The 27,698-nt window shown below is 44.3% G+C and overlaps 1 protein-coding gene and 1 pseudogene across 2 annotated transcripts; both read right to left on the reverse strand.

The window, feature by feature from the left end:
- Window positions 1-1,408: 1,408 nt before the first annotated feature.
- LOC136319218 (glutathione S-transferase A1) lies at window positions 1,409-23,944 on the reverse strand. 2 transcript variants are annotated; one of them, XM_066252581.1, is made up of 7 exons: window positions 15,259-15,405; window positions 12,029-12,135; window positions 9,626-9,677; window positions 8,475-8,607; window positions 4,710-4,851; window positions 2,620-2,751; window positions 1,409-1,785 (listed from the first exon to the last, which is right to left on the reverse strand). In XM_066252581.1, the coding sequence occupies exons 2-7, from the start codon at window positions 12,113-12,115 to the stop codon at window positions 1,663-1,665; spliced, it is 669 nt and encodes a 222-aa protein (XP_066108678.1). In that variant the 5' UTR covers window positions 12,116-12,135; window positions 15,259-15,405; the 3' UTR covers window positions 1,409-1,662. The 2 variants fall into 2 exon arrangements, with proteins under 2 accessions (XP_066108678.1, XP_066108680.1); XM_066252583.1 differs by lacking the exons at window positions 8,475-8,607; window positions 9,626-9,677; window positions 12,029-12,135; window positions 15,259-15,405 and adding an exon at window positions 23,861-23,944.
- Window positions 18,144-27,548, reverse strand: LOC136319236 (glutathione S-transferase A1-like; annotated as a pseudogene).
- Between the last annotated feature and the right edge of the window lie 150 nt (window positions 27,549-27,698).

The raw sequence follows: 27,698 nt of genomic DNA on the forward strand, positions 1-27,698 counted from the left end.
AATCTGAAAACTGGTATCTTTAGAAGAAGAGGGCATCTGGAGAGAGACACACACAGACACAGATCTACCCTGTGACCACAGAGCAAAGATAGGAGTTAGACATCTACAAGCCAAGAAATGTCCAAGTTGGCCCATGACCATCAGAAAGTAGGAAAAGACAAGAAAGGATCTCTTCCAAAAGCCTTTGGAGAGTGAGTACAACCCTGCTCAAACCTTCCTTTTATGCCAAGAGACTCTAGAACTGCAAGAGAACCAATTTCTGGTGGTTTAAGCCACTAAATTGGTGGTACTCTCAATATATATATATATATATATATATATATATATATATATATATATATATATATATATATATATATAGTTGTTGTTGTATTTTTTTGTTTGTTTTGTATTTTTCTGAAGTTGGAAACGGGGAGGCAGTCAGACAGACTCCCGCATGTGCCTGACTGGGATCCACCTGGCATGCTCACCAGGGGGTGATGCTCTGCCCATCTGGGGCATCGCTCTGTTGCAACCAGAGCCATTCTAGCACCCGAGGCAGAGGCCATAGAGCCATCCTCAGTGCCTGGGCCAACTTCGCTCCAACAGAGCCTTGGCTGCGGGAGGGGAAGAGAGAGGCAGAGAGGAAGGAAAGGGGGAGGAGTAGAGAAGCAGATGGGCGCTTCTGTGTGCCCTGGCCGGGAATCGAACCTGGGACTCCTGCATGCCAGGCCAACACTCTACCACTGAGCCAACTGGCCAGGGCCTGTTGTTGTATTTTGGAAGTGAGAAGCGGGGAGGCAGAGAGACAGACTCCACATGTGTTTGACCAGGATCCACCGGGCATGCCCACCAGGGGGCGATGCTCTGCCCATCTGGGGCATTGCTCCATTGCAACTGGAGCCATTCTAGCACCTGGAGCAGAGACCATGGAGCCATCTTCAGTGCCTGGCCAACTTTGCTCCAACGAAGCCTTGGCTGAAGGAGGGGAAGAGAGAGATAAAGAGAAAGGAGAAGGGGAAATGTGAAGAAGCAGATGGGCACTTCTCCTGTGTGCCCTGACCGGGAATTGAACCCAGGACTCCTGCATGCCAGGCCGACACTAGAGTAACCCCCATGAGAACAGAGACTATATCTGGTTTGTTCATCCTTATTTACCCAGCTCCCAGAACACTGAATATTGTATATTACACAGTAAATAAATATTAGTTCTAAAACTGAACAGGAAAAAAACATTGCTTATCTGAAGAAAATGGTTTTCAAAAGAAAGAGACAGAAAAGAGAGTTCTCAGGTTGTAGACCAGAAAGTCAGCAGAGTACAAAAGGAAAACACTATTTTTGTGTAACTGAGAGGGTTTCTACTTAACTCTTTTGACAAGGTGTATGATAACAATTATATGACACTTCTTTGAAAAGAACAAAGAATCCATTAAACTTGTTCTCCATTTATTCTAAGTCAAAGACTCATTCCAGATGGTGATCATGATTTCACATTTGACCAAATCAATATAGACTGCCCTGCAAGTCATCTGCATGCTTCATTTCTGATTTAACTAGTACTTACAATTTCGGAAAAGATTCTAATCTCACAAGAGCTGGGATTTCCATCTAGGTAGAGCACTTTATTGTTAAAATGTTTCTAAAGATTGGTTCTGCATGTGCGGACATCCGTGCCTGTTTTATTTAAATCCTGAAAATCTTCTTGGCTTGTTCTAACATTTTCTCATTCATGGGGGGCTTCCTCGGACTGCCAGGCTGCAGAAACTTCTTCACGGTGGGGAGGTTGCTGATTCTGGTGTTCAGGGCCTGCAATGCACCACAGCACAGCCTCAGAGTGGAGACAAAAGCACCCACCTGTCATTAGCACAAACCAGGGAATCTGAGAGCCTCTCAGACCAGAGTCCCCTCCATCAGCATGATCATGTGGCTGAGAAACACCCACCCAGCAAGACATGAAGGTAAGAGGGAAAGTCACAGCTCAACAGCACTTTCCCCAGAGACTCGGTTGAGACGTGATTCATTCACAATCTCCCTTGTCCTCTTCCCCGCACTAAAATCCTGAAGATTCCTCGCTCCTGTGCCATCCAAGGAAGACTAATGTGTCTGTCAGAGCAACACAGATAAAGGCTGCAAACTGGGCAAATGGGAGATAGAAAACTGGGCTCAACTGGAGACAGACAATATGGAAGGTAAACCCTGAGGAGAGCCCAAACCAATTAGCCCTGGGGGTGAGGGGAGAGAAGGGGGCTGTGGGAGAGAAACACAACGTCTGAGAGAAGGAGCAGGAGCCAGGAGAGCCCATCAGGGGAGGGAGACCTGCCTGGACTCAGGAGGCGAGAAGGACCAGCGGGGAGAAAGGGAACCCCAGAGAAATGAGGACAGAAACTGTAGGGACCGGGGCCTGAGGACAGAGCTGCCGAGTTCTGGGTCCTGGTCACTGTGACAGACAAACGATTCCCCCTGGGACAGCATCACCCCCAGTTTCTTGGCAAAACAAGATTCTTTTCAGGCCTCAGACCAGGCCCTTGGAGCCAGTTTTGGATGGATACATAACACTAACACTAGCCGTCCGAGAACCCGAGTTCCAGGGTCCGAGATGGGGGATGTGGGCCTTCCCTCTCGGGCTGCGAGAGAGGTTACCTTCAGCAGAGGGAAGGTGGTCATAAGGCTGGGGTCAAACTCGTCGATATAGTAGATGAGTTCCACCATGTGGATGTCGGCCCTGCTCAGCCTGTTGCCAACCAGGTAGTCTTGTCCATGGCTCTTCAGCACCTGGTGAGTTGGGCGGATCAGATTATTACAGGGGTGCAATCAGGCTGCCTCCTCCTGCCCCTGCCCAGGTCTCTCCAGCCCGACTTCCCACCTCTGCGGCCTTGGTGGGCCGGTGTGGAGCATCAGTCCACACTCAGCGCCCCTGAGCCAGTGAGACAGAGAGAAGCGGTCTCTGCTGCTCCTTCCTCACTCCCCAGTTGAAGCCCAGGCTAACTTTCTGTTTCTCGTTGCCATCTCACGGGGCTCCCTGTGTGCACCTGCCGGTGGCCCAAGGCTAGCCCTGGATGGACCTTGTTTCCATGTGTTACATGCCCTGAAGTCTCAGCAGCTCTGAGATGTCAGGACATGGCTCTCCACGCCTTTTCTTCTCTCTCCCTTGGGTTAAGACTCCATCTTCCTGACATTGTTCTTCAGTCCCAAGAAGACTATTTCAGAGTCTACATTTCTCCTCTTATCTGCTCTCCTCATTTCTTGGTCTGTCTTGGACCTGAAATAATCCCAGGTCGACATGAACTCACCATCTCCCTTACAGCATGGGTGCTGACTCCTAACTTGCACTATGTTATGATCTGCTGCTGAAATATCTAGGCATGAAATTCAGTGATGCCTGAAACTCACTTTGTAATATATATAAAAAATAATATGTTTGGCTGATAGAGGAACTCAGAGATAGAAACTCATGATAAGGCAAACATAATAAAAGGTAATATTTGTATCCTCATGATGGGTGAATATGTGTTCATTATAAATTTATTTAAACTTTTCTGAATATATGCAATTTTTCATAATAAAGTGTTAGGGCTATGAATAGCACCACCAACTAAGTGTATTTTGGCAAATACACTTTTTGATCATGTATACACTTAAAGAATGTATAATTATTTGGTAAAAAATATATTCTTTATAATAACATTAAAACCTGTTTTGTAAGATACATTTTTTATTGGTGTTCTCATGGAGCACTTTGATTTCCTAGTACCATATACTCAAACTGCAGTCACTAATGAGTTTGTCATTATATGAATGTCCCCTAAACTCTCAGCACAAGTTTCTGGAGGATATATTTTTGTATTAGTATTACATTCTTTGCTCCATGAATTTGGCCAACACACAAGTAATGTATTAACATTTCTACAGTGAACGAAACATTGCCTTATAAATGCTTCTTAGTACAGTACTTGATATAGAAGAGGGGGGTGTCAGTGTTCAGCCATTTATATTATGTAACTATAAGCCTCCTGTGTCTCTTACAATCATTATTTTGGTTCATAATTTTTATTTAGCTTGATTTCAGGAAATTTTGATCTTGAAATATTCTTTTATCTTCAAAGAGAAAAATTATGATATGTACTACATACATAATAAAGAAATTTTATTCCTTTAGTTTGCATGACTTTCCTCTAAAGTCTGACTGCCCCAAATTTTGTACATTATTTGTTCCTTAACATCTTTTCATCTGTCTCTTCCTTTGCATCTCACAGCCGATGTCTCTGTTTAGCTGCATCTTATCCATCCCTGCAACACTACCATATTCTCCTGTTGGACAGCTGGCCTCATGTCTCCCTATACATATTGCCAGGATATTTTCTGGTGAATTGCATTCATCATGCTCCTCTTGGATGAGAAGCCCCTGTGCGGTGTTCTATAGGATCTACTCCAGTTTCTAGTATGGCTCTCAGAGCCTTCCACAGCTTTGACTGTGAGCATGAAATGCCATCAAATACAGAATTCCAAATTGGGTCCTAGTAAACTAAAATTTTGCTGAAATATTATAACTTTGGCATAACAGGGACATAACTCCCCACAGTGATTTTTATAACAAGCCTAGAGAGTCAGGGTGCTATATTAGTGTTCAAGAGGGCTCACTGGAAGTGAGGGTCAATGCTCCGGGAACGCCTAGGCAAGATTTTTCTTTGTTCTCTAATCTCAATGCCCCAAATGCTGAACAGCCAACCTACTTTTTCAAAGGCGGGGAGATAACGATTTTTTATCTTCTCCTTGATCTGGGCAACCTTGGCATCTTTTTGATCAGGTGGGCATAGTGGAAGAAGCATAATCATTTCATTCAAATCTGCCATACCTTCAAAATACATATCAATCCTGAAAGACAAAAATAACCCAAATGTTAAATGTTGCCTGCCTTACATGTTGTAGTTTTAAAATGTGAAGGAATAGCTTAACCAGCTGTGTACAGTGGGTAGAGTGTTGACCTGGGATGCTGAAGTTCAAGGTTCAAAACCCCAAGGTCACTGGCTTGAACATGGGCTAATCCAGCTTGGGTGCAGGATCATCAGCTTGAGTGTGGGATCATTGACTTGAGTGTGGGGTCGTTGATATGATCCTACGGTTGCTGGCTTAACACAAAGGTCACTGGCTTGAGCCAAAGGTCACAGGCTTGACTGCAGCCCCCGGGGCAAGGCACATGAGAAACAATCAATGAACAACTAAAATACCACGACTGTGAGTTGATGTTTCTCATTTCTCTCCCTTCCTGTCCTTCTCTCTCTCTCTGTTTCTCACTCTCTCTGAAAAAAAAAGAAAGAAGAAAAAAAGAAAGAAAAGACGGGGCATCAGGAGGTAGCAAAGTAATTAACCTCCAGTGGGTACATTTTTATATGCCAGTCATTCAGCTCTGATTTTCATTTAATTTTAATATTTCATATCAAGGTGGAGATACTTATCTAAAATTTTTGTTATCCACATGGCCAAGTAGAGAGACAGAGAACATCGGTGAGGTGTCCAGAGTCACAGGCATAGAGAAAGTGGTGGGGCCATTCACTGCAAGTGACCACTGAGACCACACCTCCAGGGTCTGCTGTCTGCTCTGGCTTGTTCGGGGCACAGACTCAGTGTGATTCGTGTGGCTAACGACCTGCCACTGAGGACTTTCCAGAGAGTCCCTGGCACAGCCGCCTCAGTCCTGTCCCTGTCCCTCCCTCATCCTGTCATGCGCCCAGGCCCACGTCCACGCCCAATATCAGCAATTCTTCCCACCACTCCCCCGGGAGCGCAGTCCACAACCGTCTCCCCAAACTGCGCTGTACTTTGGCCACGTTTGCACTGCTCCTGACCCCACCTAGAATATCCCTGAATTGGAGAATTTTTTTTCTTTTTTGTAGAGAGAGAGAAAGAGAGAGAGAGAGAGAGGAAAGGAGAGAGATGAGAAGCATCAACTAGTAGTCTTGTCACTTTAGTTGTCTATTAATTGCTTTTCATACATGCCTTGGCCAGGGGCTCAAGCTAAGCCAGTGACCCCTTGCTCAAACCAGCGACCTTGGGCTTCAAGCCAGTGACCATGAGGTCATGATGATGATCCCACTCTCAAGCCAGCAACCCCATGCTCAAGCTGGCGAACCTGCACTCCAGCCAGCGACCTTGGGGTTTTGAACCTGGGACCTTAGTGTCCCAGCTCAATGCTTTATCCACTGTGCCACGACCAGTCAGGCAGGGGCAATTCTTTTTTTTTTTTTTTTTTTTCCATTTTTCCGAAGCTGGAAACAGGGAGGCAGACAGACTCCCGCATGCGCCCGACTTAGATCCACCCGGCATGCCCACCAGGGGGCGATGTTCTGCCCCTCTGGGGCATCGCTCTGTTGCATCCAGAGCCATTCTAGCACCTGAGGCAGAGGCCACAGAGCCATCCCCAGCGCCCGGGCCATCTCTGCTCCAATGGAGCCTCGGCTGCGGGAGGGGAAGAGAGAGACAGAGAGGAAGGAGAGGGGGAGGGGTGGAGAAGCAGATGGGCGCTTCTCCTGTGTGCCCTGGCCAGGAATCGAACCCGGGACCCCTGCACGCCAGGCCGACGCTCTACTGCTGAGCCAACCGGCCAGGGCCCAGGCAGAGGCAATTCTTTATGTAGTTTCAAGTAGTTCATATTCCAGGAGATATGTTTTTATTGTTCCTCACTGGGCTTCCTATAAAAAGTTGTTTTTAAAAAATAAATAAATAAATAAATAAAAGATTTAATGAAATATAATCCACATACCATAATGTCAAACTTTTTAAATGTTCAGTTCCATGATTTTTCTAGTCACAGATTTCTGTACCGTCACCACACTCTAATTTCAGAATATTTTCATGCTCCCAAAAGGAATGCTGTGCTCTCTCTTTGCACTCCATAGCCTTTGCCCTGGTGCTAGCCCCTGGAAACCAAAATGTCTATGACTGTAAGTATTCTCAACACTTCATCTGAATGATATCATACAATATGAGCCTTTGGTGTCTGGTTTCTTTTACACAACATATTTTTAAGGTTTATACATGTTCATTCACTTTCATGGCCAAATAATATTACATTGATGGATGTAAAAAACTTTTGTTCATACATTTATTATTTTTTCCACTTTTTGAATATTATGAATAATGCTGTTATGAACATTCTTGTACAAGTTTTAGCATGGATGTATTTTCCATTCTCTTGGGTACATGCCTGGTAATGGAAGTGCTGATGTCTGATAACTATATGTTTAACTTTTTAAGTAACTGCCAACAGTTTCTTTCTTTCTCTCTTTCTTTTTCTTTCTTTCTTTCTTCCTTCCTTTTTTCCTTCTTTCCTTTTCCTTCCTTCCTTCTTTCCTTCCTTCCTTCCTTCCTTCCTTCCTTCCTTCTTTCCTTCCTTCCTTCCTTCCTTCCTTTGTATTTTTCCAAAGTTAGAAGCGGGGAGGCAGTCAGACAGACTCCTGTATGCACCCAACCAAGATCTACCCGACTTTCCACCAAGGGGTGATACTCTGCCCATCTGGAGCGTTGCTCCGTTGCGGACAGAGCCATTCTAGCACCTCAGATAGAGGCCATGGAGCCATCATCAGTGCCTGGGCCAACTTTGGTCCAATGGAGCCTTGGATAAGGGAGAAGAAGAGAGAAATAGAGAGGAAGGAGAGGGGGAAGGGGGAGAAGCAGATGGGCGCTTCTCCTGTGTGCCCTGATTGGGAATTGAACCTGAAATTTCCATACGCCAGGCTGACACTCTACTACTGAGCTAATCAGCCAGTGCTGCCAACAGTTTCTTATAAGACTTTGTTTCGATCATGTGGTCCCATCACAACAAGGAGGAGATTCTTTCCCCCCACACACAAAATGTGGTTGTATTGAATAAACCGGGCTGCTTCAGTCCTATATCAAATTGCTCTAGGTAACCATAGCATCTTGGCCACCAACCTCTGCTACATTGAATAAATCTGACCGCAACACCTCTTTATCAAAATGTCCCTATACTCTGGTTTCTCTTCAGATCGCATAAATCTTTCGCCTTTTTTTTCAAAATGTACGAGGTAACCCTGGGCTCTGGAGGACCAGTCTCTGCTAACCCTTGTCAAGTGACCAGTCCATACAACTGGCTGATAAGTTAGGTTCTTGGCAATTATTCTTATACTTTCTGGAACTTGAAAATCAGCTCCTTTGGATCCTTCCCTTCCCCAGCCTTATCACCCTACAGGCCTGAGCACCCAGAGTCCTGGTGCCACCTTCCTCCCGGCTCCATAGTCCGTTGGTGTCTGGAAACCCCAGTCACCGCCTGTGCTGCGTCCAGGGACAGGATGCTCTTCTGTAATCCCACTTCAGGTGGAGCCGTTCATTCTCACAGCTCTCTGCGGTCGAGACCCCAGTCTGTACAGGCCCATGCTGCCGTAGGTCATGATCTCCCCGACCCAATCCTGCTTACTCAGGGAGGAATCTAAATTGTTCCTATGAATTGTTGATGAGAAACAGGAAAAGAACTACCGTACAGGGCTCTCTCCTTTATGTCTTTCCCGTAGAGGTTGTACTTGGTGGCGATGTAGTTGAGAATGGCTCTGGTCTGCACCAACTTCATCCCATCTATTTCGACCATTGGCACCTGCTGGAACATCAGATGCCCATCTTTTGAAAGAAGAAAAGAAAAAGTAGAGTGAAATCTTTCATGGATCACGTTCTTTTAGGATGAAAATAAAATTATGCTTAAAATGACTAAAGAAATGAAAAGAAACAAAGAAAGTATTGCCTGGTAACATTTTAATAGAAATAGCATTTTGTTTCAGCCTCCTAAAACAAAATAATGCTTTTTCTTCACAATCTGCCTTTTACTTAAAACTGATTTCATGTATATTTTTACTTCCCCTCCAAATGCATGGTAGGTGCCTATTTTTTTTTTGTTTTGTTTTTTTGTGACTGATTTATCTTCATGGATATTTGATGAAGAACTTGGAGAGAGGCCACAACAAGACCATCGGCCAGATGTTATTTCAAATGGGAAGTTCCCAGTGTAAGTCTTGTGGGGTTCGTGGCAGGAAAGCCAATGTTAAGAGAGATTTCTATGTAGGCTGTGTCGTGTGCTCCTCAAATTCCACCACTGGTCAGTGTGTGAGGCCAGTTCCGCTTTCCAGACTCCAGTGTAGATGGCTCTTTCTCTTTATCTCCCTCTTTGTCTGGTCACCTGGCTGTCCAGCTAATCCTACACCACTTTGTTAACTGAGTTCACAATCCTGCTAGGATATGACCTTGTCAAACTTTTCGGAGAAAAGACTCAAGGCAAATGCAGGGCCTATTTCTACTCCCGTCACCCCGATGCCTGTGTTTAGGGTCTGTGGACGGGCAGGCTGCGTGGAGTCCCGACCTGACACAGCTCACGCACGGTGCAGAAAGTCAGGGAAGCAGAGAGTGGCATTCCGGGGCGGGGGATGGTTCCTTCAGCAAACATTCAGAGGGTCAAGCCTTCCTAGCCCTGGGTGAGTTATAAGACCTGCTCAGGGAGCCCCACTCCTGCATTTGAACCACTTTTCTTCCTCTCTACCAATCCCTAGCCCCCACCACACACACACATAAGCATTGCCTGCTGTTCAAACCTCGCTGTCGACTTTATAGGTACTCTCATCAGAGCAATTGGGATACTTCATCTTACCGTTTTTTAACTTGTCCAAGTCTTCTGCAGTTTGCAAAAAAACCTCTTCAAACTGGAAAGCAGAAACAGGAGAGGAGTTGTTGCTATTCATTCCATAGCATTATAGAACTTTTAACCTTGAATAACCTCTGTCTGGTGCATAAATATAGAGGAGGTAAGATTTCTGAGTTTGGCAGGGTCCACAGAAGAGTGTGATTATGGCTAATGGGAAATTCAGGTCAGAGCCATTAAGAACAGAGCATGGGCTGCCGCATGTAACTGCTGGTATGGGGAGGTTCCATTCACCTCCACTCTGCTTCTACAGCTGCCAATGATAAGGTGTGATTGGGAAGGGGAGTGATATTGGAGGGAAGGGACTGGAAAGTTCTGGTAGTGATGGAGTTTTGGGCTCTCAGGAAAGCCCTTCTCTTCACATGAGACAGGACGTTATGTGTCTCCCAGCATGGGTTATGCCATGGGTCAATGACCATCTAAATGCTGGCACCAGGAACCTCCCTCAATAGTATAGAGGCCTCACTAAAGGTGAAACGGGTCCTGTTGGCTCCACACTTCACCTCTTTATACTCAATGGTTCCTTTTTGGAAAGTATGGCTCACACTAGGGTTGAATTCCCAGTTAAAGGGGGAAAAAGGGCCCCCTAATTAGTTTTTAAATTTTAATAACGACAACCACCAAAAAACCCTTTGGTTTCTGATGTGAATGCCTGGATAGGAATACCACCTCCTTCATGTCCTGGTCTCTAGAACTTGAGCACGTTACTGAACTGTCCACGTCTCAGTATCCTCATCTGTAAAAAGTGTATTGTAACACTGCCTGTGTTATAGGTGATGTGAAGATTAAATCAGTTCGGTATACAAAGGCCTTTGAACAATATCAGGTGCACACCAAGAGCTCAAGCAACCTAACACTGATGAAAATGTACTGTGTTCTTGAGCTATAGTCCTTGCCCCACACCCTCTTCAGGCAAGCTGGGGTGGAGTGGAGGAAGCCTGGGTTGCCCTCAGCATCACCTCCTACTCACCCTCCTGTGTGAACTCATCCTGCCCGGGGGCTCTGAACACAGCCCTGACCCTCAACGCCGGTGTCTGGACTACAGTGAAAACTTTGGGTTATTGGTTTATACGGAGAAAACAAGCTGCTCTGTCATTATTTGCACTCTTCTGAGGACTTGTTTCGTTATGAAATTGAGAAAGTACCACTCATGAAGTAATCAAGAGAGGATAATCCAAGGCTTAGGTAAACATGTTATTTTGAAGGTATTAAAGAGATGGGAGGGAGCGCACTAGAAGCTCCTGCCACACGAGGCCACCTCACCTGAAACTCTCTTCTATTGCTGTAACCTGAAGGAAAGGATCTCCTGACTTCATCCGTGACCCCTCTCCTGAAAACCCTCAGAATTGCTGAGTGCCTCTGATCTGGACTGAGAAGTGCTTTTCTCATTGACACCTCTAGAGGGCAGAGCTCAACAAAGTCCCACAGAAACCTACCATTTTCCATGGGGAATCTGACCTCTTGACACTGTCAATCAACATTGGAGGGTCCTCTTCAGATGCTCCCTTCCCTTCTTTTAATCACCTGTTTACTTGTCTGTATCTTCAATGGGATGGCAGCTTCCTGAGGGCAGGGACCTTGTCTGTCTTGTTCATCTGTGTCTTCCCCAGGTCCGAGCTCTGAGCCTGGCACTTAAAGGTGCTCAGCAAATTCAGTGCTGAGTGAGTGTATTAACCTTTAACAGGCTGTTTCTTACAATCTGCTTCTCCTCATATTTCTGGGTTATTCTTTAACTTTAATTACATTTACTTTTTACTATTTATTTTTATCTTGTTATTACAGAAATTTCTAGCATGCACAAAAATAAACAGAAAATCATTCTCGTGGTACCCATCACCCAGCTTCAAAAATTATCAAGTCAAGCCAATCCTGTGTCGTGTTCATGCCTATTCACTCTCTCTTCCCGTAATAATTTAAAGCCAATCCTAGATATTATATATTTCACCTTTAAATACTTCCCTTTGTACCTCTAAAATATAAGAATTCTTTTAAATAACTACAATGCATTATCACACATCAACAGTGATTCTTTAATATCATCTAATATTCAATCAATGTTCATGTTTTTAATGTTGTATAAATGTTACAAATGATATCTTATGGTATGTTTAAAACCAAATAAGGCTCACACATTTTGGTTAGTTTCTTAAAGTTATTTTAATTGTTTGTGTTCCTTGATGAGAAAAAGTTTTAATAATATATCAGGCCAAATCTGTTCATCTTTTAATAACTGGTGAGTTTTGTTTTAATGCAATACTCATGGCAAGCTAAGAAAAGCTTTTAGCTTAGTGGGAAGGTGCATAACACTGTCAATTTTAGACCCAACTTAAGGAGACAGAACTCAGAACTGACCTCGACTCCAGCTGCAGCCAGAAGCCAGCGGATACACTCCATTCGGCCTCGTCCATTGAAGTAGTATAGCTTGGGTTTCCCCGCCATGATGCAGTTGCCTGGTTTCTCTAAACATGAGGGAATGAATGAATGAAGGAAGGAAGAAGAGAAGGAAGGAAGGAGACCACAGAAGCAAAAATTCCCTCTATGTGTGATGGGAGAGCACCCACAATACTGAAGGAGTATCTGCCCTCTTTGTGGCAGAGTTGGAAGAGTCCCTGGAATGTCTTCTTTGGCCTAAATTCTTACCCATCACTAGCCAACCCTGGGAAATTGCCCCAACCCATTCTTATGTGTCTATTGGGTAAAATCTGATCAACTTGGCAGGCTAACAAGGGAGAGTCCGTGCTCAGAATGTGTGTGAGGGTGTTAGGGGGAGGGGAAGGATAAGACAACTAGTATCTGCTGATAATCTTCTGACAATTCTAACTCAGTGCTAATCCCTTCAGACACCTTATATCTTTAATCCTCATAACAGCCCTGTGAACTCGTTGCTATTAGACTCATCATTCAGTAAATGAAACCGAGGCACAAAGGTCAGATGACATGTCCACAGTCACACTCCAGTTAACGATGGGCATGGAAATCTACACCGAAGACTAGAGAAAAGGAGGGCTGGAGACCACCCAAGTCCAGGCCCTGGGCCTCTGAGGGGCCTGGAAACCGGCAGGGCAGGGGCAGAGGGAGCAGAGTTCATTCTCAGCCTCTTGGCTATTATACTGCATTTGTTCAAAAGCTGAAACTAAGGCTGAAACTCATTTACTTGTAGCTCAAAAGACCCTAATTCTTTCCTCAAACTCACAGGGCTAGTTCCTTACCTTTCTTGGAATTCTACAGCCTATATATACTTGCTACATTTTATAATTTAGAAAAATTAATATTATTACATTAGCTCTGCACTCTGTAAAATGGCACTAACATTTGTTCAATGTCTGTCATACATTGTGCAAGTGAAGTGTGTTTGTTGTGGACTAGAATTTCCAGAGTTTAGTGACTCAAATCCTCTTGCTAAGCTCCCTTACTCCATTGATTAAGGATCAAGTTACAAAGAGAAATAATTTGCTCTTATATAATACTTTATCATAAAGCTCCTCCTATAAAGTCCCTTCCAGATACAAAGTCCCCAATGTCCTGATCCAGACTGGGCCAAAAGTTATCATGAAATTTTGCCCGGTCAGCAGAAAATGAGAACTAGAGAGATCCAACGATTTGCCAGAGGTCACACAGGGCTGTTCCTCATTCACACGCAATATCCAGCAAGCGTGTGTACCCTCCTCAGCATCCCTAGGAAACAGCTTCTAACCTTTTATTTTAAGGACGAGGAAGCGGGAGTTGAGAGACATAAAGCCCCTCTCCTATGCGCTATGCTCGTGGGGGCGAGGTTACTCTGAACTCATCCTCTGCTTTCAGTCTGGGCTCTTCCCACCTGAGCATCTCTCACAGCCTGGCAGGCTCTGTGCTTCTCTCTGAGACCACGTTCACTTTTCCCATTCAGCCTCCATTAGCCAACTAATGGTGTGTGTGTGTGGGGGGGAGAGACAGGAAACATTGAATTCACAAGTTCCTTTCTGTTACCTGATTTCTAGTGGTTTGATGAAAAAGAAATATTATTAAGTGCATGTCTTGCTTTACATTGAAATCCTAAAATACTGTGAGGAAATGGAGAACTAGCATAACTATATTTTATGTCCTTCATAAGGACGTAGATTATATTCCTTGAACCGAATGTATCCCATGTCAATTCCATAGTAAACTAAAGGAGTTCAGTCTGTGGGGGTGGTCCTCATCACAGCGTTGCTTAGCAGAGAGATGCAAGACTTGGAGACAAAGCCCAATTTCTTTTTTTATGAGATTTATAAACTTGGTTAGGTTGTTTAATATTTGCACCCCAATTTTCTCTTCTAAAACTGGAGATAGATATATGTACTTCTGAAGGCCATTGAGAAAGTTACATGTAATAATGTACATAAAGTCACCATATGAATCAGCAAATGCAAGTCCCCTGCCATTCCCAGTTCCTAGGAGACAAGCGAGGATCTGAACAGACACATTTTGGGGGATATTTATTTGGAAATTCTTTCTAGTTGATTGTGGTTGGCTATCAAATCTAGGTCATCTTCCCAAGATAAAGTTGTATTTGAAAAATACCGTAATTCTCTGTCCATTCGCATCTCTCATTCAACTCTACAGACATAAATAGCACCCGGATAATAGCACCTCTACCCCACTCTGTGTTCTTTCCACAGGTGCAGAGGGAAATGAGAAAAAGCGAGACTAATAATCCTAACCATGTCAACTGAATTGATGAAGGAATGATTTCTTGTAAAACTTGTAAACACATGATCATTGTTGGTATCTTAAAGGTGTAAAGTTTGAAACTTTGAGAAAATACATATTAATACTATTGTCAAGTACATTCCTTAAAAGTAATTAAATGCACATTTCTGTAACAAATATTTTTAAGGAGACAAAAAGAGAATAATGAACAAGACAGCTCCCTACAATAAAGAACAACCCAACATGCCAATAGATTCAGACTAATCTCATCCTAGTATAACAAATTTTAATTTTGAATTTTCACAGCCTCTATGGTATTATAGTATTACTGTTCACAACTGTTGATTACTTCAATAGAGAAAATAACTTCAGTATAAACACCGACACTCTCTCTTGCACTATTTATATTCTCAGATTGCCTAAAGTGTTATCATTTTTGTCTCCTTATATTATTAATTTTTCTCACGTCCTAATGCTCATGCCTTAGTTTTCTAAATTCTTCATTTCTACATTTTCATAAAGACATATTCGCCCTGGATGGGTAGCTCAGCTGGGGAGAACATTGTCCCGATACAACAAGATTGCGGGTTCAATCCCTGGTCAGAACACATACACGAAGCAAGCAATGAGTGCACAACTAAGTGAGACAACAAATAGATGGTTCTCTCTCTCTCTCTCTCTCTCTCTCTCTCTCTCTCAAATCAATCAATAAAAAAAAGTTTAAGACATACCCAACAGCAATCGAATGGACAACTCTTAAACTGTCCCCTCAGCGCACCAAGAAGGCACAATGTGTATATAAAACAGAGATTTTCTTGTGCTAAGGGCACATTTTGAAATATTTTTTTGTGTGGCTTAGATGTGAGGATATAAGTCACACGTTTTGTATGAAAGTTTACAAAACCAGTACTTACAATGTTAACACCTGTCTCCCACTTGGCTCCGCAGCTCAATGCCAGCTCTTGGTGTGTTTAGTAGCTGCTTTTATAGTTGCACAACTCCCCTCTCTAGCTTCCGGCTAGGGAAAAACCACTCCCACAGTGCCCGGGACCCATGGGTTCCATGCCAGATTAGAAGAAAAATGACAAGTCATCCTCATATCACGGAACAACTGGTAAATATGTTCCTTTTCTAGGTCAGCAAATAATAGATTAAACAAAAAAATGACTGTGCCAGTAGGTAGAGCATGGCTTTTGAAGACACTTGTGAAGTTTTCCTGAATTGGATGCAAAGATGAAGTCAGATGATACAGAGCTACTGTGAGCAGAGGTGACGACAGTGAAAGGGAGCTGATTGTGAAATACTTTCAGTATTGAGCTGCAGATAAAAATCCAGGACACTCAAGTGAATGTGAATTTCAGACATGGGACATTCTTATATTAAAAATTTATTTATTGTGTATCTGAAATTCACATTTAACTGGGCATCCTATGTTTTCTCTGCTAAATCTGGCAACTCAACTAGTATACTTTTTCCTCTAGGCCACATTCAATCAGCCTTGCTAGCCTCTGGGCCTTTGCACATCCTATTTGTTCTGTTCAGAATACTCTACTCTGAGCATATAATAGGAGTTCACTAAATAATACAGTTCTTTAAAATTATTAAATGGAAAATGTCTAGCAAGTACAAACAGAATCATAGAAAGTAGAGAAAGCTCAATATATCCATCCACCTGCTTCAGCAATTGCCAACATTTTTTTCCCCATTTATACCCTGTTGTGGGCGGTATGGTGGCCTCCTAAAAAGCTAAATCCATGTCTAAATAGCTGGAACCTATAAATGTACTTAGAAACAGGGTCTTTGCAGATGTAAATAAAAGCACTTGAGAATGACATCACCCGGGATTATCCAGGTAGGCCTTAAATCCAGTGACGTGTGTCTTCACAACAGAAGAGAAGATGCAAACACACAGAATATGAGGTGACATGAAGATGGAGGCAGAAATTAAAGTGTTGTGGCCACGAGCCAAGGAAAGCAAGAAGCTGAAAGAGGCAGGCAAGGTTCTCAGTGAACGCCTCTGGAGAAAGTGTGGCCCAGCCAACACTTCGACTTTGAACTTCTGGCTTCCTAAAATGTGAAAGAATACATCCTGTTGTTTTAAGCCATCCAGTTTGCAGGAATCTGTTATGGCAACCACAAGAAACTCATATATGGGAACCTCCTTCTCCCACAACCATGGGATGATTTTGAAGCAAGTTCTAGACAACCTATTACTTCATCTAACAAAAATTTAGTATGCTAATCTCTAAGAGGTAAGAACTCTTTCTAAGCATAATCATACTGTTCTGTCACACTCAAAATTATAAATCCTTAATTGCATTAAATATTCAGCAACCAGGCCATGCCCACACACCAGGACCTCACAGGGTCGTGGAGGGGACACAGTGACGTCCAGCTTTATTAGTGGTTCACGGGGCTATGTGGGAAACACACAGAAGAGCCCAGCTCTCTCCGGGAAGCACCTGAGGTCAGGTGAGAAAGGGGTTGTTGGGCAAATAAGTTCGTAAAATTTGTGTTATTTGAGTTTGCTCATTTTTATTGTTAAAAATGGCGCTGGGCAACCACATGTGTGCTTGCCCTCAGAGACAGGCAGTTGTCTGCAAATTGCATCCCTGTTTGGGAAGGGCCATTGTTATGCTAATGTTTGCTGGAGGAGGGGTTTCGTGCCAAAAATGTTTTAAGAAGATGGAAGGGAAGGAGAGAGAAGCCAGTTTTGCAGAGTAAGAAGCCATATTGGCAGATGGGGAACCAGAGGTGACTGAGACTGCTGAGGGCCTTTGATTCTAGGAAAAACTGGATGAGTCAGTGGCTTTGGGAGCCCTGTGTGTGTTTACTCACTGGCCGGTTGCGAGGCTAGAATAAAGGAAGGGCCCACCATTTTTTGGCTCCACTGTTTCTTTACCGTCTGCCCGAACCTAATGGGAACCTGCACCTGCCTGGCTGCTGGCCTCACAGCGGTGTAAGAGGAAGGTGAGGAGGCACCCCGCAGATGAGGAAGTCACTGAGGGAGCTCAGGAAGGCGGTGATACCCAAACGTGCATGTTAGGAAAACCATGCCGGTTGTGAGGAGACAGCACCTAAGAGAAGCTACATCAGGGAGCCCTGTGTCTGTCAGCTCCCTTCTCCACCCCCACTGCGGGCAAGTTCGCTATAAGGGAGAAGAAATCAATATCCTAAAGTCCAGATTTTCTGAGAGGTTGTTACTTATTAGCCTTGAACGTGGCTAAAGGTAGAAATCACTCCTGATGCAGCTGCTCTGGCCCAGGGACAGGCCAGGGGAAAATGATTTTATATATATATTCATTTACATATCATCTAAACCTCTAATCTGTGCCTTGGAAGTCCAGGTCTGAGCAAACAACGAGTGAATGGAGAGAAAGTAGAAAGTTCAGCGGGGAACCCCACAGAGCATTAAGCAGCAGAGTGAGATCTGCCAGGGGGGTCGTGGACGAGACGGATCAAGGAGTCACCAGAGAGCAGGACTCAGGTGTGCTTCATGGGTCATTATCCTCCCCCTTCTAGGACACGTAAGAGTCCACAGTAGGCAGAGAGCTCCTGTATTGCCGACGAGCAAAGTTCATAACAGAAAACATTTTTATTACCAGAAGAAAAACAGCCCCTGAAATAAAAAAGAAAATGTCTTCATGCCATTACCCAGAAAGGTAGCTATTTTCCTGTGAATACCCAAGAAAGTCAGATTATGAATTCCTACTCTTGACTCCTTGATGAGCTCTGTGACAGATGTTATGTGACAACTCCTGGAAAAGATGAAAGAGACCTCATAATCTATGTTTCCCTCTTTTATTTAATTTTTTAATTCCAAGAAAGACACAATAAAAGGAGATTGAAAATCTGATTTCATATTGGGTCTTACTAAACAAGTATAAGTTGTAACTAAATCTGTTGATAGAGTTTTACTATTTAATACTTGGCAAAAGCTTATTCTTCTCGAAACAGCTAAGGTCTAAATTCAGGTAGAGCACTTTATTGTTGGAAAACCTCAAGAGACTGGTCCTGATTGTGTTGGGTGTCTGAACTTGAAAATCTGCCAGGCTTGTTCTAACATTTTCTCATTCATGGGGGGCTTCCTCGGACTGCCAGGCTGCAGAAACTTCTTCACGGGAGGGAGTTGCTGATTCTGGTGTTCAGGGCCTGCAATGCACCACAGCACAGCCTCAGAGTGGAGACAAAAGCACCCACCTGTCGTTAACACAAACCAGGGAATCTGAGAGCCTCCCAGAACAGAGTCCCCTCCATCAGCATGATCATGTGGCTGAGAAACACCCACCCAGCAAGACATGAAGGTAAGAGGGAAAGTCACAGCTCAACAGCACTTTCCCCAGAGACATGGTTGAGACGTGATTCATTCACAATCTCCCTTGTCCTCTTCCCCGCACTAAAATCCTGAAGATTCCTCGCTCCTGTGCCATCCAAGGAAGACTAATGTGTCTGTCAGAGAAACACAGATAAAGGCTGCAAACTGGGCAAATGGGAGATAGAAAACTGGGCTCAACTGGAGACAGACAATATGGAAGGGTAGCAGTGGCGCAGTGGATGGAGCGTCAGACTGGGACGCGGAGGACACAGGTTCAAAACCCCAAGTTTGACAGCTTGAGTGCAGGCTCATCCGGTTTGAGCAAGGCTCACCAGCTTGAGCCCAAGGTCACTGGCTCAAGCAAGGGGTCACTAGGTCTGCTGTAACCTCCAAGTCAAGGTACATTTAAGAAAGCAATCAATGAACAACTAAAGTGCTGCAATGAAGAATTGATGCTTCTCATCTCTCTCCCTTCCTGTCTGTCTGTCCTTATCTTTCCTTCTGTCTATCTCTGTCATTCTCACACACACACACACACACACAAAAAAAAAAAAAAAAAAAAAAAAAAAAAAAAAAGAAAAGAAAAAATATGGAAGGTAAACCCTGAGGAGTGAGGGGAGAGAAGGGGGCTGTGGGAGAGAAACACAACATCTGAGAGAAGGAGTAGGAGCCAGGGGAGCCCATCAGGGGAGGGAGACCTGCCTGGACTCAGGAGGCGAGAAGGACCAGCGGGGAGAAAGGGAACCCCAGAGAAATGAGGACAGAAACTGTAGGGACCGGGGCCTGAGGACAGAGCTGCCGAGTCCTGGGTCCTGGTCACTGTGACAGACAAACGATTCCCCCTGGGACAGCATCACCCCCAGTTTCTTTGGCAAAACAAGATTCTTTTCAGGCCTCAGACCAGGCCCTTGGAGCCAGTTTTGGATGGCTACACAACACCAGCCGTCCGAGAACCCGAGTTCCAGGGTCCGAGATGGGGGATGTGGGCCTTCCCTCCCGGGCTGCGAGAGAGGTTACCTTCAGCAGAGGGAAGGTGGTCATAAGGCTGGGGTCAAACTCGTCGATATAGTAGATGAGTTCCACCATGTGGATGTCGGCCCTGCTCAGCCTGTTGCCAACCAGGTAGTCTTGTCCATGGCTCTTCAGCACCTGGTGAATTGGGCGGATCAGATTATTACAGGGGTGCAATCAGGCTGCCTTCTCCTGCCCCTGCCCAGGTCTCTCCAGCCTGACTTCCCACCTCTGCAGCCTTGGTGGGCCGGTGTGAAGCATCAGTCCACACTCAGCGCCCCTGAGCCAGTGAGACAGAGAGAAGCGGTCTCTGCTGCTCCTTCCTCACTCCCCAGTTGAAGCCCAGGCTACCTTTCTGTTTCTCGTTCCCCTCTCACGGGGCTCCCTGTGTGCACCTGCCGGTGGCCCAAGACTAGCCCTGGATGGACCTTGTTTCCGTGTGTTACATGCCCTGAAGTCTCAGCAGCTCTGAGATGTCAGGACATAGCTCTCCACGCCTTTTCTTCTCTCTCCCTTGGGCTAAGACTCCATCTTCCTGACATTGTTCTTCAGTCCCGACAAGACTATTTCAGAGTCTACATTTCTTCTCTTATCTGCTCTCCTCATTTCCTGGTCTGTCTTAGGCCTGACGTAATTCCAGGTCAATGCAAACTCACCATCTTTCTTACAACATTGTTTCTGACTCCCAACACACCCCTGTCTGCCCATAACATTGGAGGATTATGTTATAATTCACATGCTAAACTGCCAAGAGGTGGCTGCAGTTGCCTGTGATTTTACTTTTAAATGTATCATAAAAGAATATATTGGGGTGCAATGCAAAAACCATATATCTGGAATGCTGAGGTCACTGGTTCAAAACCCAGGCTTGCCCAGTCAAGGCACATATGAGAAGCAACTACTACGAGTTGATGCTTCCCGCTCATCCCCCCACCTTTCTCTCTATATATCATCTCTCCAAAATCAATAAATAAAATCTTAAAAGAAATAATATGTTGGATTAGAGGAGAGAGAAATGGGCAGATATATTATTAAGCAAACATAATTATAAAATGTTAACCATTAAACTAGGTTGTTATATATATAAGTTTATTGTAAGTCTCAACTTTTCTGTTTGTTTTTCATAATTAAATATTGGAGAAATATGTGATACTTATTAAATTATGGCAGCAATAAGGAAATCATAGAGAAAAAAACATACATGCCACCACCAACTAAAATAATAACATTTGGCAAATACCCTTTCAGAATATATATGCAATAGAAGAACGGAGAAATAATTTAATGAATATGATAAAGCCCCAGATGCTATTTTGTAGAATGCATTTTACGTTCATGTTATCAGGGGGCTTTGTTTTCAAAGTATAGATGTATCTAAATTGCAATGTGTGTTTAGGTTTTCATCATGTGACATGATGGGAAATAATGATTTATTGTTCTCTCTTTGATCTGGTCAATCTTAGCATCTTTTTCATCAGGTGGGCATAGTAGAAGAAGCAGGATCATTTCATTTAACTCTGCCACACCTCCTGAATTACATATCAATCCTGAAAGACAACAATGACCCAATTGTCAAAGTCACTTTCCTTACATGTTCTAGATTAAAAACGTGAAAGAACAGGGCATCGGGAGGTAGCAAAGTAATTCACCCCCAGTGGGTGTATTTTTATATGCCAGTCATTCAGCTCTGATTTTCATTTAATTTTAACATCCCATATCAAGGTAGATATTTGTCTAAAATTTTTGTTATCCACATGGCCAAGTAGAGAGGCAGAGAACGTCGGTGAGGTGTCCAGAGTCACAGGCATAGAGAAAGTGGTGGGGCCATTCACTGCAAGTGACCACTGAGACCACACCTCCAGGGTCTGCTGTCTGCTCTGGCTTGTTCGGGGCACAGACTCAGTGTGATTCGTGTGGCTAACGACCTGCCACTGAGGACTGTCCAGAGAGTCCCTGGCACAGCCGCCTCAGTCCTGTCCCTGTCCCTCCCTCATCCTGTCATGCGCCCAGGCCCACGTCCACGCCCAATATCAGCAGTTCTTCCCACCACTCCCCCGGGAGCGCAGTCCACAACCGTCTCCCCAAACTGCGCTGTACTTTGGCCACGTTTGCACTGCTCCTGACCCCACCTAGAATATCCCTGAGTTGGGGCAATTCTTTACATCATTCCGACCACTGCATTTTATCAGGGACTGTATTTTCTTTTGTTCCAAACTTGGTTTTGTATAATATTTATAAATATATCAGCTTTATTGAAATACACTATTTACATACTATGATTATCACCCTTTTAAGTGTATTATTCAGTAGTTTCGGTACATTCTGAACCCATCACATTCTAATTCCAGAACATTTTTTATCATGCTCAAAAGAAATCCTGTACCCTTGACTGTCATTCCTATTTTCCCCAACTCCTACCCCAGGCAGCCACACAACAGCTTTCTGTATATATTGATTTCTTTTCTTTTCTTTTTTTTTTTAAGGTGAGACAAGGGGAGATTGTAAGGCTGACTCTTGTATGCACCCTGACCAGGATCCACCCAGCAACCCCATCATGGGCTGATGCTCAAGAACCAGGCTATTTTTAGCACCTGAGGCTGATGTGCTTAGACCAACCAAGCTATCCTCAGTGTCCAGGGAAACACTCCAACTATTCGAGCCACTGGCTGTGGGAGGAGAAGAAGGAAAGAAAGGGGAGCAGGCAGGGGGAGAGAAGCAGATGGTCACTTCTCTTGTGTGCCCTGACCAGAAATCAAACCCAGACATCCATATACCAAGCCAATGTTCTATCCACTGAGCCACCAATCAAGGTCTATATTGATTGAAATGTCTGCACATTTCATACAAATGGAATTATTCTATATATGGCCTTATGTGCATGGTTTCTTCATTTTTGTATAATATTTCAAAGTTTATTCGTGTTGTCACATACATCAGGGTTTAATTCCTCTTTGTGGCTAAATACTATTCCATTGTGTAAATATGCTACCCTTTCTTCTTCAATTAATCAGTTGATGGACATTTTTGTTGTTTCCACTTTTTTTATATTATGAACTATGCTGCAATGTACATTTGTGTGCGTGTTGAGGAAGGTCATAAGAAAGATGTGAATATCATTTGACCAGCAAGCTGGACCCAGGCAATGGGAGGCTCCCCACTTCCTCCCCTGTGCTTGGAACATGCTCACCACCTGCTTTCTCAGGCTAGGAACTCTCCAAGGACATGGCCTTAAGTTAGGAATGTGGTGATAAGACCATCTGGACTGGGCGTGTGACCCAGCAAAGGCCTCTATATAACATTATAAGATTGTGGAGGGTGGGTTCAGAAAACTACTCATTTTCTGGTCACCCAAGACAAGCCTCATAAGTAAATGCCCTTGTTTATTAAGCCTGCCACCCCCCAGTCTGAACTTCCTTTTTCTTTAGGCTCTTTCTGTCTTCTGTGTACAGGGCCCAGCTTCAGATTTCACTCGAGGGCTCTCGAGGAGGTTTGTGAAGCGACAGTACAAGTTTTGCTTTGGATGTATTTTTTATTCTCTTGGGTGCATACCTGGTAGTGGAGCTGCTGGCGTGTGGTAACTCTGTTTAACGTTTTGAATAACTGCCATCAGTTCCTTACAAGACTTTAGTTTCAATCGCGTGGCCCCATCACAACAGGGGAAAGACCCAGCCCCCCAGATGTGGCTTCATTGAATAAATCTGACTGTGACACCTCTTTATCAAAATGTACCAGGTAACCCTGGGCTCTGGAGGACCAGCCTCTGCTAACCCTTGTCAAGTGACCAGTCCATACAACTGGCTGATAAGTTAGGTTCTTGGCAATTATTCTTATACTTTCTGGAACTTGAAAATCAGCTCCTTTGGATCCTTCCCTTCCCCAGCCTTATCACCCTACAGGCCTGAGCACCCAGAGTCCTGGTGCTACCTTCCTCCCGGCTCCATAGTCCGTCGGTGTCTGGAAACCCCAGTCACCGCCTGTGCTGCGTCCAGGGACAGGATGCTCTTCTGTAATCCCACTTCAGGTGGAGCCGTTCATTCTCACAGCTCTCTGCGGTCGAGACCCCAGTCTGTACCTCCAAGGCCCATGCTGCCGTTGGTCATGACCTCCTCGACCCAATCCCGCTTACTCAGGGAGGAATCTAAATTGTTCCTATGAATTGTTGATGAGAAACAGGAAAAGAACTACTGTACAGGGCTCTCTCCTTTATGTCTTTCCCGTAGAGGTTGTACTTGGTGGCGATGTAGTTGAGAATGGCTCTGGTCTACACCAGCTTCATCCCATCCATTTCGACCATTGGCACCTGCTGGAACATCAGATGCCCATCTTTTGAAAGAAGAAAAGAAAAAGTAGAGTGAACAACTGTCTTATGTATCACACTCTTTTAGGATGAAAAACACACTTGTTGAAGTTGAATGGTAACACTTTAACAGAAGGGCATTTTGTTTATAGTTTTTTTATACTCCTTTTTCTTATTCATCAGCTTTTTATTTTTTAACTTTTTATGTCATTTATCTTTTTATTTCCCAGCAGATACATGGTAGATGGCTCGTAATTTTGTGTCAGTTTGTCTCACGGGTAATTTAGGAAGAAGTTGCAGAGAGGCTACAACAGGCTGCCAGCCAGACGGCATTTCAAATGGGAAGTTCCCAAAATAGGTCTCATGGCATTTAAGGCAGGTTTTGAGGGAGATTATTATGTAGGGATCCTTGTTGTACTTCAAAATCTGCATATTTCTAGGATATTACCTTGCAATAAACTACAAGGAATAAATCAAGGCAACTGCAGGGCCTATTTCTACTCCCGTCACCCCGATGCGTGTGTTTAGGGTCTGTGGACGGGCAGGCTGCGTGGAGTCCCGACCTGACACAGCTCACGCACGGTGCAGAAAGTCAGGGAAGCAGAGAGTGGCATTCCGGGGCGGGGGATGGTTCCTTCAGCAAACATTCAGAGGGTCAAGCCTTCCTAGCCCTGGGTGAGTTATAAGACCTGCTCAGGGAGCCCCACTCCTGCACTTGAACCACTTTTCTTCCTCTCTACCAATCCCTAGCCCCCACCACACACACACATAAGCATTGCCTGTTGTTCAAACCTCGCTGTCGACTTTACAGATACTCTCATCAGAGCAATTTAGATACTGAGTCTTACTGTTTCTTGACTTTTCTAAGTCTTCTGAAGTTTCCAAAAACTTCTTGCATCTCTCTGCTAAGCAACGCTGTGATGAGGACCAGCCCCAGAGACTGAACTCCTTTAGTTTACTATCGAATTGACATGGGATACATTCGGTTCAAGGAATATAATCTACGTCCTTATGAAGGACGTAAAATATAGTTATGCTAGTTCTCCATTTCCTCACAGTATTTTAGGATTTCAATGTAAAGCAAGACATGCACTTAATAATATTTCTTTTTCATCAAACCACTAGAAATCAGGTAACAGAAAGGAACTTGTGAATTCAATGTTTCCTGTCTCTCCCCCCCACACACACACACCATTAGTTGGCTAATGGAGGCTGAATGGGAAAAGTGAACGTGGTCTCAGAGAGAAGCACAGAGCCTGCCAGGCTGTTAGAGATGCTCAGGTGGGAAGAGCCCAGACTGAAAGCAGAGGATGAGTTCAGACTAACCTCACCCCCACGAGCATAGCGCATAGGAGAGGGGCTTTATGTCTCTGAACTCCCGCTTCCTCGTCCTTAAAATAAAAGGTTAGAAGCTGTTTCCTAGGGATGCTAAGGAGGGTACACACGCTTGCTGGATATTGCGTGTGAATGAGGAACAGCCCTGTGTGACCTCTGGCAAATTGTTGGATCTCTCTAGTTCTCATTTTCTGTCGACCAGGCAAAGTTTCATGATAACTTTTGGCCCAGTCTGGATCAGGACATTGGGGACTTTGTATCTGGGAGGGACTTTATAGGAGGAGCTTTATGATAAAGTATTATATAAGAGCAAATTATTTCTCTTTATAACTTGATGCTCAATCAATGGAGTAAGGGAGCTTAGCGAGAGGATTTGAGTCACTAAGCTCTGGGAATTCTAGTCCACAACAAACACACTTCACCTGGGAGTGCAAACTTAATTCTTTTCTTCTTCTAGATACGCTCCTCCCCTCCCGCCCCCAGCCTGGTCGCACCATATACACCCATAGGCGTTGCCTGCTGTTCAAACCTCGTTATTGACTTTATAGATATCACCATCAGAACAATTTGGATACTTTGTTTTACCATTTCTTAACTTGTCCAAGTCTTCTGCAGTTTTGAAAAATTCCTCTTCAAACTGCAAAGCAGAAACAGTAGAGGAGTTGTTGTTATTCATCCATAGCATTATAGAAACTTTAACCTTGAATGACCTCTGTCTGGTGCATAAATATGGAGGAAGTAAGATTTCTGAGTTTGGCAAGGTACACAAAAGAGTGTGATCATGGCCATTGGGAAATTCAGGTCAGAGCCATTAAGAATAGAGCATGGGCTGCCGCACGTAACTGCTGGTATTGGGAGGTTCCATTCACCTCCACTCTGCTTCTACAGCTGCCAATGATAAGGTGTGATTGGGAAGGGGAGAGATATTGGAGGGAAGGGACTGGGAAGTTCTTCTACTTGTGGAGTTTTGGTATCTCAGGAAAGCCTTTTTCTCCACAGGAGACAGGCCATTATGTGTCCCCCAGCATGGTTTATCCATGGGCCCAATGACCATCTAAGATGCTGGCACCAGGAACCTCTGCTGCCATTTACATCACTCCAGTTTATTTTATAGTCTAAAAGGGGCATTTTATGATAAAAGTTTTGAAATTTTAGTTTCTAACCCGAGGTGAATTAAGATAGGTTGAGGCCCCTGGTGCAGAAGTAAATATTGGGCCGCTTACATTAGAAGAAAGTGTAATGTCGGGGCTCAGGGTGCACACCCAATGCGCCCACCATTAAATCCGCCTCTGTTTCTAACTTGCTCAGTGAAACATTCTAGTGTGCGTCTGCATCATTCCATAGTGGAGCAGACCATATGGACAGTGAGTTATGTGCGCAGCAATGTATAAAGCTCCCAGTTCAAGGCAAAACATGAGGGATGGGGGGTGGTCAGCAAGAGAGGGTCGCCAAGGCAGGATGGGCTTGGCTAGTATGATGTTGCTTGTGAGGCTGATGGGGATGAATGAGATTGTAAAGATCAGCCTCTGGGTGCAGGGAATCCAGAAGTCCTGACCAAGAGCGTCTGATAAGTCCTTGCCCCACACCCTCTTCAGTCAAACTAGGTGGAGTGGAGGAAGCCTGGGTTGCCCTCAGCATCACCTACTCACCCTCCTGTATGAACTCATCTTGCCCAGGGGCTCTGAACACAGCACTGAACCTCAACGCCAAAGTCTGGACTACAGTGAAAACTTTGGGTTATTGGTTTATAGAGAGAAAACAAGCTGCGCTGTCACTATTTGCACTCTTCTGAGGACTTGTGTAGTTACGAAATTGAGAAAGTACCATTCATGAAGCAATCAAGAAAGGATAATCCAAGGCTTAGGTAAACATGTTATTTCAGAGGAATTACAAGAGATGGGAGTGCCCTAGAAGCTCCTGACACAGGAGGCCACCTCACCTGAGTTGCTGAGTGCCTCTGATCTGGACTGAGCAGTGTTTTTCTCACTGACACCTCTAGAGGGCAGAGCTCAACAGAGACCCACAGAAATCTACCATTTTCATGGGGCATCTGGCATCTTGACACTGTCAATATTGGAGGGTCCTCCTCAGATGCTCCCTTCCCTCCTTTTAATCACCTGTTTACTTGTCTGCATCCTCACTGGAATGGCAGCTTCCTGAGGACAGGGACCTTGTCTGTCTTGTTCATCTGTGTCTTTCCCGGGACCGAGCTCAGAGACTGGCACTTAAAGGTGCTCAGCAAATTCAGTGCTGAGTGAGTGTATTAACCTTTAACAGGCAGTTTCTTACAATCTGCTTCTCCTCATATTTCTGGGTTATTCTTTAACTTTAATTACAGTTACTTTTTAATATTTATTTTTATCTTGTTATTACGGAATTTCTAGCATGCACAAAAA

Source organism: Saccopteryx bilineata, chromosome 1 (genome assembly GCF_036850765.1).
Source record: "Saccopteryx bilineata isolate mSacBil1 chromosome 1, mSacBil1_pri_phased_curated, whole genome shotgun sequence".
NCBI lineage: Eukaryota > Metazoa > Chordata > Mammalia > Chiroptera > Emballonuridae > Saccopteryx > Saccopteryx bilineata.

Bases quoted from the DNA above. Each gene is read 5' to 3' on its own strand.
- LOC136319218 (XM_066252581.1), bottom strand. From the start codon at position 12,115: ATGGCGGGGAAACCCAAGCTATACTACTTCAATGGACGAGGCCGAATG. The intron at 8,608-9,625 runs GTAAGATGAAGT...TTCTTTCAAAAG, and splicing joins CTTGGACAAGTTAAAAAACG to ATGGGCATCTGATGTTCCAG. The intron at 4,852-8,474 runs GTACGGTAGTTC...TTTGTCTTTCAG, and splicing joins GACATAAAGGAGAGAGCCCT to GATTGATATGTATTTTGAAG.